The sequence below is a fragment of the Gorilla gorilla genome, chromosome 16 (genome assembly GCF_029281585.2).
Source record: "Gorilla gorilla gorilla isolate KB3781 chromosome 16, NHGRI_mGorGor1-v2.1_pri, whole genome shotgun sequence".
In the NCBI taxonomy this organism is placed as follows: domain Eukaryota; kingdom Metazoa; phylum Chordata; class Mammalia; order Primates; family Hominidae; genus Gorilla; species Gorilla gorilla.
In genome coordinates this window covers 56,392,612-56,412,746 of record NC_073240.2, presented here as the reverse complement: position 1 = coordinate 56,412,746, position 20,135 = coordinate 56,392,612, and the positions used below count along the sequence as shown (strand labels likewise).

General features: G+C 36.7%; 1 protein-coding gene across 2 annotated transcripts in view; it reads left to right on the top strand.

Annotated features, from left to right (window-relative positions):
* Positions 1-8,664, top strand: part of PRTG (protogenin) — a 126,063-nt gene extending 117,399 nt beyond the window's left edge. The window contains exons 20-21 of one of the 2 annotated variants that reach the window (XM_063698562.1): positions 165-252; positions 436-8,664. In XM_063698562.1, the coding sequence (XP_063554632.1) occupies positions 165-252; positions 436-461 (114 nt within the window). In that variant the 3' untranslated portion in view covers positions 462-8,664. Of the gene's footprint in view, positions 1-164 lie in introns of both variants that reach the window. The other variant, XM_019011314.4, reaches the window with a different exon arrangement.
* Positions 8,665-20,135: the final 11,471 nt, after the last annotated feature.

Below are 20,135 nucleotides of genomic sequence, written 5' to 3'. Positions count from 1 at the left end.
TAGGAGCAGGAGCGTGCATCAGAAGCACTGAAGAAGCTTTTGACACTTCGCTTGCCACGGGTAATGCTGATGTGCTCCCACCTGTCTGTGGGGACCTGATGAGCTTTTGCTCATGGATTTGATCAGTCTGGTATCTCATTGCCATCTTATCTTTTTTTGCCTAGCCTCAAAGAAGATTTACTCCAGCAGTCTGCTTTTACCAGCCAGGCGCCACTGTATTAATCAGTGATGAAGACTCCCCTAGCTCCCCAGGTCAGACAACCAGCTTCTCAAGACCCTTTGGTGTTGCAGCTGATACAGAACATTCAGCAAATAGTGAAGGCAGCCATGAGACTGGGGATTCTGGGCGGTTCTCTCATGAGTCCAACGATGAGATACATCTGTCCTCAGTTATAAGTACCACACCCCCCAACCTCTGATTTCTTTCACTGGCAGTGATTCAGGTGGAGATTCCGCAATGAGGAAGTGTGAAGACCCTGCTGTGTCATCCTTTAGTGAGCAGACTTCCTCCTCAGTTCTGCAGCCGCCATCTGCCATGCTATGCTTTGATAAAAATGATTTTCCAATCTAGACGGCCATGCTCAGGTATTCTCACCATTAAGTCTGTTCGAAGGACAATGAACAGGGAGCCAAAGCCTTTTGTGAAAATCTTGATATCTTTATGGGGTATTTTAGCTTTTTTTGAATGTGTTTTGTTTTTTATTTTTAAACTTGTGTAATTTGAATGTTTCATTGTCAGCAATGTGAAAGAACGGTCGAGATGTTTGACTGGATTATAAAATATATCACTGGAGCAAAGGGAAGACTTTTGAAAGCCCCTTTGCTGACTATCTACCTCAGTTTGCCTCCCGGCAAACTCTGAAGACAACTTTGTTACCTCATTTGTTGTTATAGTTTATCTCAGCTACATAACCAATGATACTTCCTAGTAGTATTGTGTTTTCATTGCTGTATGTGTAATGTGTGTGATCAAAGGAGTCATATAGGTAGATGAGTAAGAATGTTTATCTGAAGCTCTGATTTTTTTTTAAAAAGAAAATACGACATCTGCATGGTTTGGATAAGTTCATACCTCTGGCTGTGAGGACCGTTAAACCACTGAGAAGAGGAAAAGTGGGGCTATTTCTTCTAACGAATGACCAAAACAAAGTATATTTCTTTTGAGAACAGAACTATTCAATACCAGGTAGGGATCATTTTGCTTAAAAGGCCTTTATGTTTTGGGCATTAGAGTCTGAGTGCTTTATCTCTTATATCCCAAACCTCAAGCTGCCCAGAACTGTGCCTTTTCTACCTTCCCCTTTGCCTGACAGTTGGCCAAAGGCTGCGCTGTCTAGTTTGCAAAGCATCCTCAACTTTGCCAGTATTAGTTGCAAAACTCCATGCAGAATATGGATTTTTAAAGAAAATGGGTTAAGGTGTTTTTTTTTCTTTTTTTAAATCCCAGTTTGGCTTAAAGGAGTGAAGAAATTTCATGAACTATTAAGAATGAAGGTAAATGCAACAGTAGACAGTAAAATGAACTTGAAGTTATTATGGTAACAGTGCCTTTCAGTATAATGAAATTCTTTGCCTTATACCTTTTTAATATTCATGAAATTGTTTAGGAACAGGAGTACAAAAAGTTGCCTTAAGAGTTTGTTGGATTTTATCAGTAACTATTTTGATGTATAGTATCTTACCAAGGCATTTTTTTTAAGTGCAGGTTTTGTTTAGGGATAAATATTCAGAGTTCTACCACCCTACTTGTGTTTTCTTGAATTCTTTAGAGAATATGGTATCTACTTAATCTTCCTTCAGTGTCAATGCTGTGAATGAGGAATGCTAACTCCAGGAGTGAGTTAATCCTCTTGCAGGTTTGAAATCAGCAAATTGTTTACTCAGCTACATAACATAGGCCTTTTCTCCGTCATGAGACAGTTACCTAGGTGCTGAGCAGTGGGAGAGGATAAAGAACTAAACGCGTGTAGAGAAGGGGTCCCATATCCTTTTAAAAGTATTTTTTCAAATTTTCTGGAAGTAACTTTTGATTCTCATTTTAAAAGGAATCATAATGGGTTTACACTTGAAATGCTTTGTTCCTAGAGGAGGCAGGGTCATGTTCACTGATGTTCTAAAATCAAAGGAATATTAGCGGATAATAGTCCCAGCATCATCTGCTAGTCTAATGACTGTAGATTTAACATTTTTAATTTTTTTAAATCTGTAATTTTGTGCCAAACTGGATGTGATTAAGACTAAAGTTCAATGCCAGCAACCACTTCTGAACTAAACTCAGAGTCCCCCAGTTAGTTATCTAAGTACGGAATTCATCGCAAAACAAACAAAAAAGCAGAGCTTTAGGTGAACAGTCTGCAGCAAGGAAAAATGCTGCTCCTGCCTTTATAGCTCCTGTTTTATACTACCTCCTTTTAAAGTTATTCTAGTGTTATTTTTTTTTCCTGTACTCAGGGAACATTTTGTTACTTTTGAGCTGCCTCATGGAAGCATGGGCAGATTGACAGGGTATAGCGCTTTGTGGTTCGTAAGTAGAAGTATATAGGGCCAACTTTTATCAGTATCTAAAATTAAGTACAGTGAGATCATTTTATTTTTAAGCTTTCATTAAAAGGCAAACAAAATCTAAAGCTGAAACATCATCCATCATGGTTATGGAAGATGTGTCTAGGACTACATGAATTCGAATGGTTTTAAATGGCTAAAAAGACGAGCTAAAGTCCTTGAGGAAAGCATTTTGTTTGTTTGGTTTTTGATGAATAGGCTTATAGTTATAATAGAACTTTAGGCTATAACTATTTGATAATTATTTACCAGTACATTTTTTACCTTTTCATTTTGTTCTTATACGGACTTTTTCATAATAATCCTGTTACCAAAGAATTTTCAGTAGAAAATAAAATTTTGATTATAATTCCCCCCAAATTGAATTAATTAGAAGCATTTATAGATATGAAACTTACACAAGTAGTTACTAACCGAAAACAATAGGGTTTATATTGATTGTTGTAGTTAAATAGATTAGTAATGTTAACTACCTTATTGTTAGCAGAGCATTTAAAATAAGTTGTAATACTTTCTTTACCAGCAGATCGTTCCAAAGAATTTCAGGTATAATTTTTTCCTCAGCGAGTAAATCTTCAACTATACAGTATTAAAGTATTTTTATATTGTTGAAACTACTTGTTGGAGAGAAAATTTTTTTTTTTACCAAAAATAAATACTTTGGTCTCATTGAATAAGATATTTAGTAGTACAGCAAAGACTTCGTTGTACTTGACCAAAGCAAGCTTCTTTGAAGTCTTAAGTATGAAATTGTAATTAAAATGTGAAGATTTCGCTCATTTTTCATAGTGGTATTACTTCATGGTATTTTACTTCAAAGGGGCTAATATGCAAATAGTAACTATTTTCTTTTCCAAAGATGTATTTGCTGTAAGTACTGATACCTGCATGTCATTTTTATGCCAAATATTACAAGATGCTGCTCATCAGTATTTTCATACCAAAGACCATTAAGATGTATAGGTTAGCCTGTAAGTAAGTAAAGATGAGCAGATTTGAAATAAATTTATTTAGAGGCCGATAGAGAATCTAGCTTTAGTAGCAAAAAATATCAAAGGGCTAAGTTTACATAATTAAAAGCAATACAATTATATTGGTATTTATCAGTGTTTTTATTCAAGTACTTTTTATCAGCAAATTAAAAAGAAAAAAACCAAAGATATTTAAGGTTACCTCCGTATATAGGCAAATATAGTTGTACATTAAACTGTTGTTTCTTGTTTTTATGTTAAACCAAACATGTCTCTTTGGAACCCAGTCTGTATACAAATAACATGCATGAGGACTTTTCCATTTAATCTGCTGATTCAGCCACATGATGTTTTTGCTAAATGATGTGATACTTTCCAAAGCACCTTGAGTGTGAAATGTCAACAGAAATATCAGCAAGCTTTTATGTTGCAGAGTATTATGGTACCTCTGAATTAGGCTGTATAGTTCTCTTCCTGCTTTAAGCATTACCTGGTGGTTAGCTCAGACGGCTTGAGGCAGTCCCTTAATAATAGGGATGCTTTTCATCTCTAAGGATGTAAGAGGCAAACAAATCATGTCATTCTTTAAGTGGGCTATGCTTTGATAGATGTGCTCTTTAAAGGTGTGAGATTGGAATTTAGAGTTGTTAAATTGAAATGTTTGCATTGCACCAAAGGAGCTCAGTTTTCAAACTTTAATGGAACCTTGGGTGAAGGGAAAAAATTTTTAATGAAATCTGGGGTTTTATATTTTGATTAGCCTAAAAGTAAAAATACAGCTTTATCCATTAAGTGACTTTTAAAAATCAGTTTTGCCATACCAAAGAAATTAGATTCTTAGTGTCAAATGCTATACTTTTGTCTGTGCTTGAAACGAGCAATGCCAACATTGGGAACAATGACAGAGGTTTGCATCAGTTTGTCTTGGCTTTGTTAAGGACTTCTGCCAGAAATGTGCTCATGGTTGACAACCCAGGATCATTGTTCAAGTTCTTATGCAGACACCTTTGAAAACAATTCAGATCGTGTCACAAGAAGTTGGAATTGAAAATATCATTTATTTTTTAATGCAAGAATACCCAGATGTGGTTTCACTTCAGCAGTAGCTATAGTGGTTCACTTATGTACATTTCTGTTTCATTGAATGTAAATTTTGAATACTGAATGTAAAAAAAAAAAACTCCAGTTTTATTGAAACAGTCACTAAGACTACACATGTGTTTTGCAGACTTTCTTCCTGACCATTTGCCACATGGGTCTCTGATAAAATTCTGTTGGTTTAATAGTCAAAATAATCTTTGCAGTTTGTGAGCACTGAGTAGCAGGTTCTGGAGACCACCATATACAACCAGTTGTCTAATTGTGATTTTTTTACTGATGTTTAGAAGAATGTAACCATAGAGTTCTGTGTTAAGTTGATTTATGCTCAGGACATAAGATCACAGGCTAATGCAATGTGTATGTTTCAGGCTTTAATCTTCTCAATTTCCCTTTTTAAGCCATTGATGGTGTTTAAGATTAACATGACAGTCTTGTATTTTTACCAGATACTGTATTATTTTTCCTATTGCTGCTGTTACACATTACCGTGAAGTTGGTGGCTTAAAATAACACAAATTTTTCTTAAGTTCTGCAGATCAGAAGTCTAACACAGGTCTCCCTGGGATAAAATCAAGGCGCTTGCAGGGCTGTTTCTTTTTGAGGCTTTAGGGAAAAATCTATTTCCTTTTCTAGTTTTTTAAGGCTGGGAACCCCTCCTTGCATCTTCAAAGCCAGCCATGTAGCATCTCTCTGAAGCTCCTTCCATTATCATTTCTCTTTGTCCAACCCCAGCTGATACAGGTTATCTAGGTTTAAGGATTCCGGTGATCACACTGAGCCCACCTAAATAATCCAGGATAATCTCCCCAACTGAAGTTCCTCAACTTAATCACATCTACAGAGTTCCTTTTGCTATGTTTGGTAACATATTCACTGGTTCCAGGGATTTGGGCATGGACTTCTGTAGGTGGCCAGTATTTTGCCCACAACAGGTACATTCTTTTTGTGGAATTCTGATTCCTGTAAAATGTCTGTAGCATTAAAGAGATTGGAAATATGAGGTCATGTGCCCCTTGGGGATCTTTAAAGATTAAAAGCATGAAAACTTTGACTTGTAGCCTACCAAAAGTATACACTAAACTTTCTCTCCAAAACACTTGTGAAACAATTTATCTTTAAAGTTTCTGAATATGTGCTTCATAAAATAACATCTCATGTTTATCAGCACGTGTCCTAAATATTTGCCTCTAACTTTATGGAATTTATTCAGAAAAAAATTGAAAACTCTTCTTATAGTTACCCTTTCTCCTTTTCTCTTCAGTAGTTATGTTGCTGGGGAAGAGTTGGGGGAAGACCTCAAAACACAGGAACTCAGAGTGATGAACAGGACCATGCTCAAGTTTATTCTTTGTTTTCTTTTAATGACATATTCACAACATTCACAACTTTCTGCCTTTAAATCTGGTTCCTCTCTTCAGCTTCACCAAGCCACTGAATGCTTTTCAGTTTTATTAACCCTCACATTCCCCATCCTTCTCAGCAAGAGCCTCTCCTTATGCCATCAGCATGTATATACATTTCCTAGGAAATTTGATCTTTCTTGTCATTCTTTTTTGGTTCCAGTCGGCCTTTTCCTGGTTCTCAAAGCTGTAGTTTCTTCTAATTTCTGGATCATCGCAAGTCTGGCCCTCTTTGAACTTTAAAACATAATGTCTAATTCCACCCCAATTTTTAGCATTTCTTCAACTAAATCGATAAAGCTGTCTCCATTTCGAGAAAGGCCAGAATAATACTCCGAGTAAGCATAAGAAAGCTGGTCATTTTACAACTTCTCCCGACTCCAGGAAGTAATATGATGCCATTTGTTGAGCATCTACAGTGTGCCAAGCACATGGTTCATCTCTGCAAACTGCTGCTACATTCTGTAAAGCAAGTACCCATTTTAGGGATTAGGAACAGGTTCCTGATCTCTTGCCAAAAGTCACAGCTAGTGAGTGGTTTAGGCAAGATACAAACCCTAGTTAGTTAATCCTTACTCAGAAGTGTATAGGACTATGATACATTGTCTCAGCTAAAAAAAAAAAAAGGGTATTTAATCACCTAGGGTCATAGTGCCTTCCATAGTATGACCAGATACAACTTTTTTTTCCTTGTATCCACAAAGGCCAGGTTGTGTCAGAACAACCTTTCTACAGAGTAATAACCAATCGAAAAAGAGAAGACTACCTTATTTAAATCCACTTATTCACAGGAGGGATTAAGGCAGCTGTAACTCATCCCTTATCATCTCCTAATTTCTCTCCTCCAAAACCTTCCATTTATCTCAGCTGAAATTGTGTCTGAAGGCTGTTTGTACTTAGAGTTACATTAGAAATAAGGTAGGCATGGTTTCTAGAGTCCTTTTCTAGTCAAGCATTTCCTTATTCGACAATGTCTTCAGAATTGCATTTTATCTTTTGTAATTTTCTGTAGCTCCCATATTCCAAACAGGAATTCATTGACTTGAAAAAGTCAGGTGTGTAAACAGTAACCCTTTCTTGTTAGGTCTGAAGAGTTCATGATTTTTTATGAATATAAACTAATTTATTATTTGCATTAATGTAGGAGACAGCAAAGTTAACGGAGAGTCATAAAACAGAACAAGTATAAGTTAGGCTTTGGAGCACCTAAGTTCTAATCTTGACAATTTTGAGAATCGTTTGGTACAAAAATTCTTAAACTGTTTCTGTGCCTTCTCCATCCATGAAATGAGGATAATTTTTTTGTGCAAAATGAAACAATAGTACTTTGAAAATTTAAGAGAAAATTCAAGTGTAAATAATCATAATCTGAAACTCATTTGTATGAGGCTGTGAAAGATTTTACAGACTGTTTCTTTTCAAGTCAGCCTTTGCAATTATATTTTGCCTTTGTTGAAATGAAAAATGTTTGCATCTCCCGTACACATACAAAAAACCAATAGAAGAAAGTGGTTGGTAAAAGATATAGCTGAAGTGGAAACACTCATATGTTAGGTGGATAAAATCATAAGAGAAAATGGGAATTGACTGTACTTTCAAAGTACTAAATTTGAAGTCATCTTACTCCAATTTAAGTTATATATATATATATATATATGTTGGCTTTTAAAGAGTTAAAGAGAGAATCAGATCTGTCCAGCAGGATAGATGGGTGAGGAGAAAAGTACATATTTAGGATTTTTCTCTGAAAGATCTTTTTCAAGATTATGGAGTATTTTAATATTTCTGCAAACTATTCCAAATGAATGCATTTTATATAGGGCAACACATACTGGCACCTGATTCTGGTTTATTCGAGTTCATATGTAGGGTTTGTTGGGAATAATTATATGATTGGCTTCTTTTTTTAGAGGAAATATTTTCCCTTTTTTCTTATCCATACACGATTCTGAACAGCTTTGCAGATTTCCTTAAGTTCATAGCTTGTAAGTAGTTCATGGTATATAGACATAGTCTTGACTTACAACTGAAAAAAAATTTATGTTACAGAAGTTTATTTTTTCTATGGAACTGTCTTTAAAAACAAAAATATTACAAATCTTGACCTTGAAATATTCTGTTTCCTGTTATCACATTCTGGATATCTATTTTGTTTGCAAATGAAAATTATTACTGATGATTAGCAACTTGAGCCTGTTAATAGGAAATTGCAAAGCCTGAATACACACACATTGCCTTAGCCTATCAGTAGAGTAGAGGACATATGTTAAGAAAATGTGTCTGCTTGTTGCTGTTGTTGGACAAAATTTTATGTCTGTGTGTATGATTTTTTTTTTCTATTTTCTTCAAAGATGTGAATTAAATGAAAGTGTGGGAGCCAGTTAAATTATTTTGTATTATGGGTGTTCTGGATCCTTTCACTCCGTATACCATTTTCTTGTAAGGGCAGCATTTGTAGACTTGCTAATGGACTGTAGAGCTGAGCTATATTAATTTTATACTTGACTCAGGGGATCAGTTCTGTGAATGCCATTGCACGAAGAAAGCAAATGTTTGCCTTGATTTTGAATGTATCTTTTTAATGTCTTCTTAAAACATATTTGTTTAATAATGTAGATTTGTTTTTTTTTCTAGTATCATAGTAAGTATTGCTTAGTACTTCCCCCCACCCCACTGGGTAGTTTATATACTACCCTATAGGTCATGCCAAAAATGAATAAAAGTTTAAATGCCAAAATGTTTATGAAACTGCTGTCTAAATACTGATTGATTGCACAATTTAAATAAAAGCTTTCCTTAGTTAAAAAAGACAAACCCATGTTTTCTTTTATTCTTCAGTTTTCTTTTGGGGGAATAGAGAATAAAAACTTTCCGTTTATAGGAGGTTGGCTTTCACATCATGGGTTGGGATGACTATAGAATCCACTCCAAGAAGTAGGAATAGAACCTATTTAAGGTATCTAAGAATTGCTTTCATCTGACATTTACTATTTAATAACAACAAGGAAATAACAATGTTCCCATCCCAGTAGATGGTTGCTCACCTCAGGAGTTAAACAGTAGGTAGCCCAAAAGGTATGGACTTGCTCTGATAGTCACAATTCTAAATCAGGATAAATTTTTTTTTAGTATTAAAATTTTAAAATGGTAAGAAAATCCTGAAAATCTTCCCACTGAAACCATCTAGAAATAACAGATAAAATATGACCCAAAAAAGTTTCTTTTTAACATAGTTGAATTCTTATTTTTTTAAAAAAAATCTCTAGGATTGAGAATGAAATGGGGACTGAAAAACAGAGCAGTAACATTTTGAAATGATATTCTGATGACTGCGGAGAGCATCAAAGAAGGAATTGAAACATGAGAAGGGAAAAACTACATAAAAAACAAGTAAGTTAGAAAAATAAATGAATGGCATTTTCAGAAATAAAAAAATACAATTTTTGAATTTTTGAAACTCATAATTTATCAAACAGCCAAAGAATATTCTAAAACTGGAAGATAGCTATGAGGAAATTAGCTAGAATGCAGCACACAGAGAGAAACATGGAGAATATAAAACATAAAAAGATCTAAGACAGCTGTTTTGAAATGAAAGACTAAAGAGAGTGAAGAACAAGTCATATTCAAAGGGAAAATTACTACATGATGAAAGCCATACCTCCTCAGATTTAGGAAGCACAAACCTCAGTGTAGAAATACAAAAGTAAGTCTATACCAAGCCACATTATAGTGAAACTGTAGAACAAGAAAGACAAGGTAAGAACTTAAAGGTAGCTAGACCAAAAAAAAAAAAAAAAAAAAAAATTATATAGATTGCACTAAGAAAATTTCTTATTGGCAATAAAAGAAGCAAGAAAATGGGCCAGGCGCGGTGGCTCACACCTCTAAAGCGCTTTGGGAGGCTGAGGTGGGCAGATCATGAGGTCAGGAGTTCAAGACCAACGTGGCCAACATGGTGAAACCCCGTCTCTACTGAAGACACAAAAATTAGCTGGGCATGGTGGTGCGCTCCTGTAGTCCCAGCTACTCGGGAGGCTGAGGCAGGAGAATTGCTTGAATTTGGGAGGCAGAGCTTGCAATGAGCCGAGATCAAGCCACTGCACTCCAGCCTGGGCAACAGAACAAGACTCTGTCTCAAAAAAAAAAAAAAAAAAGAAAAGAAAATGGTGTGATAATATCTTCAAAACATCACAAGGGAAAAAAGCTGCTATATGGAATTCTGTATCAACATAAATTATTATTTAAGTGTTAGTGTTAAATAATTCTGGATGAAGATCAAGAGAATTTACCACTAATACATCCTTGTACGTGAACAATTAAAGATGTATATTAGGAAGAGGGAAACAGAATCCACAAGGAAGATATGAGAAGGAAGAAGCAATGAAGAGCCAAAAATACAAAAAAATGAGATAACTACTCCACACCCAGTAGGATGGCTATATCAAAAAGATAGGCCAGGTGCAGTGGCTCACGCCTGTAATCCCAGCATTTTGGGAGGCTTAGGTGGGCGGATCACTTGAGGACAGGAGTTTAAGACAAGCCTGGCAAATATGGCAAAACTCTGTGTCTACTGAAAATACAAAAAATTAGCTGGGCGTGGTAGTATATACCTGTAATCCCAGCTACTCGAGTGGCTGAGGCACAAGAATTGCTTAAATTCGGGAGGCAGAGGCTGCAGTGAGCTGAGATTGTGCCACTGCACTCCAGGCTGGGCAACAGAGCAAGACCTTTGCCTCAAAAAAAAAAAAAAAGCAAAGATAGTAACGGCTGGTGAGAATGTGGAGAAATTACAACCCTCATACGTTGCTGGTAGGATGTAAAAATTGGGAAGCCACTGGAAAATAACAGTTTCTCAAAAACAAAGTTAACATTTGACCCAGCAATCCCACTCCTAGATATATACTCAAGCAAAATGAAAACATATATTCACACAAAAACTTGTCCATAAGTTCATAGAAGCATTATGCATAGTACTGAAATAATGAGAACAATCCAAATACCTACTGACTGATAAATGGACAAATGATGTGTGGTATATCCACTCAATGAAATATTATTCAGCCATAAAAATGAATAAGGTACCGATATATGCTATGACATGGATAAATCTTGAAAACATTATGCTAAGTGAAAGAACTCAGTCAATAAAGACCACACATTGTATTATTTCATTTAAAAGAAATGTCCAGGTTGGGCGAGGTGGCTCACACCTGTAATCCCAGCACTTTGGGAGGCTGAGGTGGGCTTATCACCTGAGGTCAGGAGTTCAAGACCAGCCTGGCCAACATGGCAAAACCGCATCTCTGCTAAAAATACAGAAATTAGCAGGGTGTGGTGATGCGCACCTGTAGTCCCAGCTACTCGGGAGGCTGAGGCAGGAGAATCGCTTGAACTCAGGACGCTGAGGTTGCAGTGAGCCGAGATTGCGCCACTGCTCGCCAGCCTGGGTGACAGAGTGGGACTGTGTATCAAAAAAAAAAAAAAAAAAAAAAAGGAGGCAGGGACAGGCATGGAGGCTCATGCCTGTAATCCCAGCACTTTGAGAGGCTGAGGCGGGCACATCACTTGAGCTCAGGAGTTCGAGATCAGCCCGGCCAACATGGTGAAACCCCATCTCTACTAAAAATACAAAAATTAACCAGGCATAATGGCAAGCACCTGTAATTCCAGCTACTCGGGAGGCTGAGGCAGGAGAATTGCTTAAACCTGAGAGGCGGAGGTTGCAGTGAACCGAGATTGCACTATTGCACTCCAGCCTGGGTGATTACAGAGTGAGACTCTGCCTCAAAAGTGAAAAAAAAAAAAAAAAAAATAGAAGACAGGAAAGAAGTTAAAGAAGCAAAAATAATCCCGAGAAAAAAGGAAAAAGTAATATGGTAGGAAAAGTACAATTAATATCTGTAGTTACAAAAAAAAGTAAAATACTGCCACTTTAAAGATTGGATTAAAAAAAATCTTGCTATAGGTTGTTTACAATACATGCGCTTAAAACATAATGACCAGGAATTGAACAAAGTTGCAGGGAACAAGATCAACACACAAAACTCAGTCCCATTTCTATAAACTTGGAATGAACAATCTGAAAAGGAAATTAAGAAAGCAATCTCATTTACAATAGCATCTAAGAGAATTAAATACCTGAGCATAAATTTAACCAATGAAGTGACGTGATTAAGTTGCACGCTATAGACCACAAAACATTGCTGGTAGAAATTAAAGACTTAAATAAATGGAAAGATATACTATGTTCATGTATAGGAAAACATAAGAGTATTGAGATTTCATTGCTGGGCACGGTGGCTCACGCCTGTAATCCCAGCACTTTGGGAGGCTGAGGCAGGCGGATCACGAGGCCAGGAGATCGAGACCATCCTGGCTAACATGGTGAAACCCCGACCCTACTAAAAATACAAAAATCTAGCCAGGCGTGGTGGCGGGCGCCCGTAGTCCCAGCTACTTGGGAGGCTGAGGCAGGAGGATGACATGAACCCAGAAGGCGGAGCTGCAGTGAGCCGAGATCGCACCACTGCACTCCAGCCTGGGTGACAGAGTGGGACTCCATCTCAAAAAAAAAAAAAAAAAAAAAAGATTTCATTGCAATCCCTATCAAAATTCCAACAGCTTTTTTTTTTATGGAAATAGAAGAGCCAATCCTCAAATTGATATGGAATTGGAAGGGACCCCAAATAGCCTAAACAATCTTGAAAAAGAACGAAGTCAGAGAACTCACGCTTCCCAACTTGAAAACTTACTACAGAGCTAAAGTGATCAAGACAGTGTGGTAATGGCATCAGGATAGACCTATAGACCAATGGAATAGAATTGAGAGACCAGAAATGAACCCATATATCTATGGCCAATTGATTTTTGACAAGAATGTAAAGTCTATTCAATGGGGAAATAACAGTTTCTTCAATAAATGGTGCCAGACAACTGGATTTTCACATGCGAAAGAATAAAATTAATTGAGGTGGGAGGATCACTTGAGGCCAGGAGTTCAAGACTAGCCTGGGCAACATAGAAAGACCCCTTTCTCTACAAAAACATTTTACAAAAATGACCAGATGTGCTGGGACATACCTGTAGTCCTAGCTACTTGGAAGGCTGAGGTGGGAGGATTGTTTGAGCCCAGGAGTTTGAGGTTACAGTGTGCTATGATTGCACAACTGCACTCCAGCCTGGGCAACAGAGTGAGAACCTGTCTCTGTAAAAAAAATAAAAAAGAATGAAGTTAGACCCACTACCTCACACCATGTACTAAAATTAACTCAAATGGATCAACACCTAAATGTAAAAGCTAAAACCATAAAACTCTTAGAAGAAAATATAGGGATAAATCTTCATGATCTTAGATGTGGCAATGGGTTCTAAGATCTGACACCAAAAGGACAAGCAACCAAAGTAAGAAAGATAAATTGGACTTAATCAAAATTAAAAACTTACATGCATCAAATGATACCATCAAGAAAAGAAGAAGACAATCTACAAAATGGGAGAAATGGCAAATCATATAGGATAATGGTTTAATATCTTAAGTATATAAAGAACTTCTAAAACTCAACAACAAAAACACCAGCAACCCAAATGAAAAAAGGGCAAAGAAGTTGAATTAAAATTTTTTCAAAGAAGATATACAAATGGCCAATAAACACATGAAAAGATTCTCAACATGCTTAATTATTAGGGAAATACAAAACTATAATGAAATACCATTCCACATTCACTAGGAGGGCTATAATTTTTAAAAAAGAAAAGAAAAATAAGTGTGTTGGTAAGAATGTGCCAACATACATTGCTTATGGAAATGTAAGATGGTGTACCACAGTGGAAAACAGTTTGGGTTCTTCAAAAATGTAAATAAATACTTACAATATGATCCCAGCAATTCAACTGTTAGGTATATACACAAATAACCAAAAGGTAGAAGCAACTCAGGTATTTATAAATAGATTAATGGATAAACAAAATGTGGTATATCCATACAAAGGAATATTATTCAGCCATAAAAAGAAATGAAGTTCTGATACATGCTGCAACATGTATGACCTCAAAAATATTATCCTAATTGAGGCCAGGCGCGGTGGCTTATGCCTGTAATCCCAGCACTTTGGGAGGCTGACGCAAGTGGATCACAAGGTCAGGAGATCGAGAACAGCCTGGCCAAGACGGTGAAACTATCTACTAAAAATACAAAACTATCTATTGAAAATACAAAAACTATCTACTAAAAATACAAAACATTAGCTGGATGTGGTGGTGGGCGCCTGTAGTCCCAGCTACTCGGGAGGCTGAGGCAGGAGAATGGCATGAACCCAGGAGGCGGAGCTTGCAGTGAGCGGAGATCATGCCACTGCACTCCAGCCTGGGCGACAGAGTTGTCTCAAAAAAAAAAAAAAAGTCAATAGGTATTGCAATCGGTATTGGCTGTGGGTTTTGTCATAAATAGCTCTTCTTATTTTGAGATACATTCCATCAATACCTAGTTTTACTGAGAGTTTTTTAACATGAAGTGATGTTGAGTTTTATCGAAGGCCTTTTCTGCATCTATTGAGATAATCATGTGTTTTTTGTCTTTGGTTCTGTTTATGTGATGGATTACGTTTTTTGATTTGCATATGTTCAACCAGACTTGCATCCCAGGAATGAAGCCGACTTGATCATGGTGGATAAGCTTGTTGATGTGCTGCTGGATTTGGTTTGCCAGTATTTTATTGAGGATTTTCATTGATGTTCATGAGGTATATTGGCCTGAAGATTTCTTTTTTTGTTGTGTCTCTGCCAGGTTTTGGCTTCAGGATGAAACTGGCTTCATAAAATGAGTTAGGGAGGAGTCCCTCCTTTTCAATAGCTTGGAGCAGTTTAAGAAGGAATGGTACCAGCTCCTCTTTGTACCTCTGGTAGAATTCGGCTGTGAAGCCACCTGGTCTTGGGCTTTTTTTGGTTGGTAGGCTATTTATTACTGTCTCAATTTCAAAACTTGTTATTGTTAAGATCTTATTCTTTTAAGAAGAGACTAACTAGCTCAGGCTAGTCTTGAGCTCCTGGCCTCAAGCGATCCTCCCACCTCAGCCTCCCTAAGTGCTGGGATTATAAGCATGAGCCACAGCACCTGGCCATTTAACAGCAATTTCTAACAAATCACAAATCTTTAAAACACAAGTATTCTCTATTTTATATAAACTGTTACAAAAAATAGAAAAAGAAAGAAAATCTCAACAAATTATTTTAAGATGGTACAGTTAATACCAACAATGGACAAAAAATGGTAAAGATAAATTATAGACTAATTTCACTTATGATCATAAATACAATATTAGTCTTAAATATAATATTAGCATGTGGAAATAAAGTATTACTTATCCCAAGGAAAGTATTATTTATCCCAGGAAATAAAAGGGTGTTTTGACATCAGAAATTTCATTAATGTAATCCAATAAATAAAAACAATATGAATGTTTAAAAAGAAGTAGGGGCTGGGCACGGTGACTCATCCTATAATCCCAGCACTTTGGGAGGCTCGATCACTTGAGGTCAGGAGTTCGAGACCAGCCTGACCAACATGGCGAAATGCCATCTCTACTAAAAATACAAAAAATTAGCTGGGCATGGTGATGGAACCCTGTAATCCCAGCTACTTGGGAGGCTGAGGCAGGAGAATGGCTTGAACCTGGGAGACAGAGGTTGCAGTGAGCCGAAATTGTGCCATTGCACTCCAGCCTGGGTAACACAAGACTCTGTCTCAAATAAATAAATAGAAATAGGAAATAATTTGATAAAATTGTACTAGTATCTATTATTATTATTATTAGACAAGGTCTTGCTTTGTTGCCCAGACTGGAGTGCAACAAGACCTCGCTTTGTTGCCCAGACTGGAGTACAATGGCGCAATGATGGCTCACTGCAACCTCTGCCTCCCAGGCTCAAGTGATCCTCTCACCTCAGCCTCCCAGATAGCTGGGACTACAGGCCCGCACCACCATGTCCAGCTAATTTTTAAATTTTTTTGTAGGGACGGGGTCTCACTTTGTTGCCCAGTCTGGTCTCTGGGCTCAAGCCATCATCCCACCTTGGCCTCCCAAAATGCTGGGATTATCAGTCTTGAATCACTGCACCTGGCCAGTATTCATTATTTTAAAAAAGAAAAATCTCGGCGAACTAAGCACATATTTTAACCTGATAAAATATCCACCAAATACCTATAGCAAACATACTTAAGTTAGGGTAAAGTCTAAGATGCTTGCTGTTGCACTCCTATTCAACAATATACTGGGTAAGCTAGACAGCATCATATGGGTCTGTGGGTAGAATTAACAAGGGAAGAAACAAAATTGTCATTACCTGCATATAGTGTGATTGTCTACATCAGAAATCCAAGGAATAGATAAACTATCATTCCAAACAGAGGTGTTAAGAAAGATAGTTGGGTATAAGATCAAAATACAAAGTGTAACAGAGTTACTATATATCAGCAACAAACAATCAAAAAGATATTATTTACCATACCATACCAACAACAATTTACCACACCAACAACAATTAAAAATATATTATACAAAATATGCAAGACTTTTATGGAGAAAAGTATAAAATTTTATCAAAGGGTTTATTTGAAGAACTGTTTAAAGAGGGAGATAGCCCGTGTTGACATATCTATTCGTACAGGTTAAGTATCTGCTATCCAAAATGCTTGGGACCAGAAGCGTTTCAAATTTGGGATTTTTTTTTATTTTTAGAATGTTTGCATATACATAATGAGAGATCTTAGAGATGGGACCTACAATAATTGTATAGAGTTTTTTGTTTTGTTTTGAGATGGAGTCTTGCTCTGTCCCCCAGGCTGGAGTGCAGTGGCACAATCTCTGCTCACTGCAACCTCCGCCTCCTGGGTTCAAGTGATTCTCCTGACTCAGTCTCCCGAGTAGCTGGGATTACAGGTGTGCACCACCATGCCCAGCTAATTTTCGTATTTTAGTAGAGACAAGGTTTCACCATGTTGGCCAGGCTGGTCTGGCCAACATGGTGAAAGTGATCTGCCTGCCTTGGCCTCCCAAAGTGCTGGGATTGCAGGCGTGAGCTACTGCACCCAGCCCTTATAAACAATATTTTTAACACATTATCTACAGAAATAAACTGTGTTAGGTACCTGAATTTTGACTACAACGCATCACATGAGTTGAGGTGTGAAATTTTCCACTTGTGGTGTCAGCACCCAACACGTATCAGATTTTTGAGCATTTTGGATTTCAGATTTTTGGATTAGGGATGTTCAACCTGTATTATGATCAATTTATGCATAAAAGAAAATTTATAACTATGGAAAGTTAACATTTGTACTAGTCAACCCTCCCTAACTTCCTTCAATCCTCACCTCTCTCTGTGTCAACCTTCTTCACCTTCAGTACCCTCCAGCTCATTCTCACAAAGCTATCTATTAATTCCTTTCAATATTAACTGATTATTAAGCTGTTAGACCTAGGTAATTAACATTTTAACAGATAACTGTTAAACACCAAAGCAATTTTACAATCCAAAAGAATGAAGCCACAATTGTGGAATAACATGGGATGAGGATGATATTTTTGTGTGAGGGGCCTAACTAGTATATTCACAGAGCTGTGTAAGCATATTGATATTCTGATATTCTAAAAATATCAGAATTCATTTAAATGAATAACCATATACTCTCAAATTTTCTGTGCATGTATACACATGCTTATAATTTACATATAATGTTAATATAATTTTGAAATTAGAAATGAAACACATCCTTTCACATTTTGTTTATAACAAAAGCCATAATAAAAATGGGAACTCTGGGAATCAGAGTTCTCCCTGTGGGAGAAGAAAGATAAAAATGTGGAAGGGTGAAAGGTAAGGAAGAACCATGTGAAACTGATTTGGAATTAGAGGCATTCATATGTATTGAATAATATGAATTCATTATATATGCATGTAAATACATGTAAATAAATAAATAAATATATAGTTGAACCATATGAAATTGTCATTTTTCCCAGAAAAAGCCTATAATTAGTGACGCTGCCATGGTAATGAGCACACTAAGCACCCAGAATTTGTGTTGTAAATACTAGTCCTCAGGACTCCTTAGGGGAAATTGCTAATTCCAGGGCTGGAACAGAGAAAAGTATTGGCACCTGGAACATTTTGTTGTGTCAGAAAGTAAGGAAGAGCTCAAGAAACTATGGTACATGTTCAAAAGATCACCAACGTCAGCTGAAGGGGCTCCTTCTAGCCAATTCTGGAACAAGCTGATTATCAGAATGAATAACAAGTAATAAATTATAACCCACTGAATAAAATATGAATGCATACGTCCATTCTGACAGAGAGAGAAAAAGAGAAAGTAGAATGCCAAATAAGAAACGTAAAAGGAATGCTAGAGTTAGAAATGACCATTTTGCAGCTATAATATTGATAACTAATTCAGGTAGGAATCATCAAAGGATGCAAAAAGATAGTGGATGAAAGTTTAATGCAGAATGGGATATATCATAGTTTCAAAGTCTTTTCCCAGAGAGCACTTATTACTTTTATAGTGATGATAACTTTACAGTAGAGAAACATAGAGGACATCACATTACCCAAGTGATCAAAGTTAACATCACCAATAATAAAACACATGGATATCATGTGCCTCCTGATGTGGTGCGCTGAGTAGGACAAAGCTTCATTATTATGCATTATTCCTGCCTAGAACGCATCAACCTTAATCTAATGGTGAGAAAACATCAGAAAAATCCAAGCTGAGTGTCACCCTATAATAACGATAGGCTTGTATTCTAAAAATATCAGTGTCATGAATGACAAGAGAAGATGGAGCGACTATTCCAGATGAAAGAAGGAACATGACAGTTAAATACAATGTGGATCTTTGATCGGGGAGAAAAAAACTGACATCCAAGGACATTACTCAAACTATTGATGAATTTAGATATGGTCAGCATGTTAGAAAAAAATATTTTAACTTGTGTTAAATTTCCTTAATTTGATTATTGTTCTATGACTGTGTAAGAGACTATTTTGTTCTTAGGAAATATACACTGAATTATTAGAAGTAGGCATGAAGGTTCAGAAAATTGTTCAGAAAATAATAACAATGGCAATAATAATAATAAAGTGTGAGTGTGTAGACAGGGAGGAAAACAAAGAAGGCAAAAAAATAAGTAATTGAAGCAAAATGTTTATTTTGCTTCAAGTATATCCAAGTGAAGGATATACTTAAGTTCTTTTTATTTTTCTTGTATCTCTTCTGTCAGTTTGAAAATAAAACTTAAAAATTTAAGAAGTTAATGTACTGGTATATCTATCCAACGGAATATTATTGACCCGTAAAAGAAATGAAGTACTAATACATATAGAACATGGAGGCCGGGCGCGGTAGCTCACGCCTGTAATCCCAGCACTTTGGGAGGCCGAGGCGGGCGGATCATGAGGTCAGGAGATCGAGACCATGCTGGCTAGCACGGTGAAACCCCGTCTCCACTAAAAATACAAAAAATTAGCCGGGCGTGGTGGCAGGCACCTGTAGTCCCAGCTACTTGGGAGGCTGAGGCAGGAGAATGGCGTGAACCCGGGAGGCGGAGCTTGCAGTGAGCCGAGATCGCGCCACTGCACTCCAACCTGGGTGACACAGCGAGACTTCGTCTCAAAAAAAAAAAAAAAAAAAAAAAAGAACATGGAGGAATCTTGAAAACATTATTCTAAGTCAGAGTAGCCAGTCGCAAAAGGCTATATGTGATTTCATTTATTATTAAATGAAATGTCCAGAATAGGCAAATTCATAGAGACAGAGAGTAGTTGCCAGGGCCTAGGAAATAAAAAGAGAGGGAGTGACTGCTAACTAGTATAGGGTTTCTTTCTGGGGTGATTAAGATGGTTTGGAATTAGCTAGTGGTAATGTCTACACAACTCTGTGAATATATAAAAATATACTAAAAAGTGAGAATACTAGACACAAAATGATACACATTAAAATGGTGAATTTTGTGGTATGAAAATATCTTTATAAAATACACAAGTGTACAAAAAAATGAAAGACTTAAAGGAATATTACAGTACAAAGTTGTCATCGTTTTGC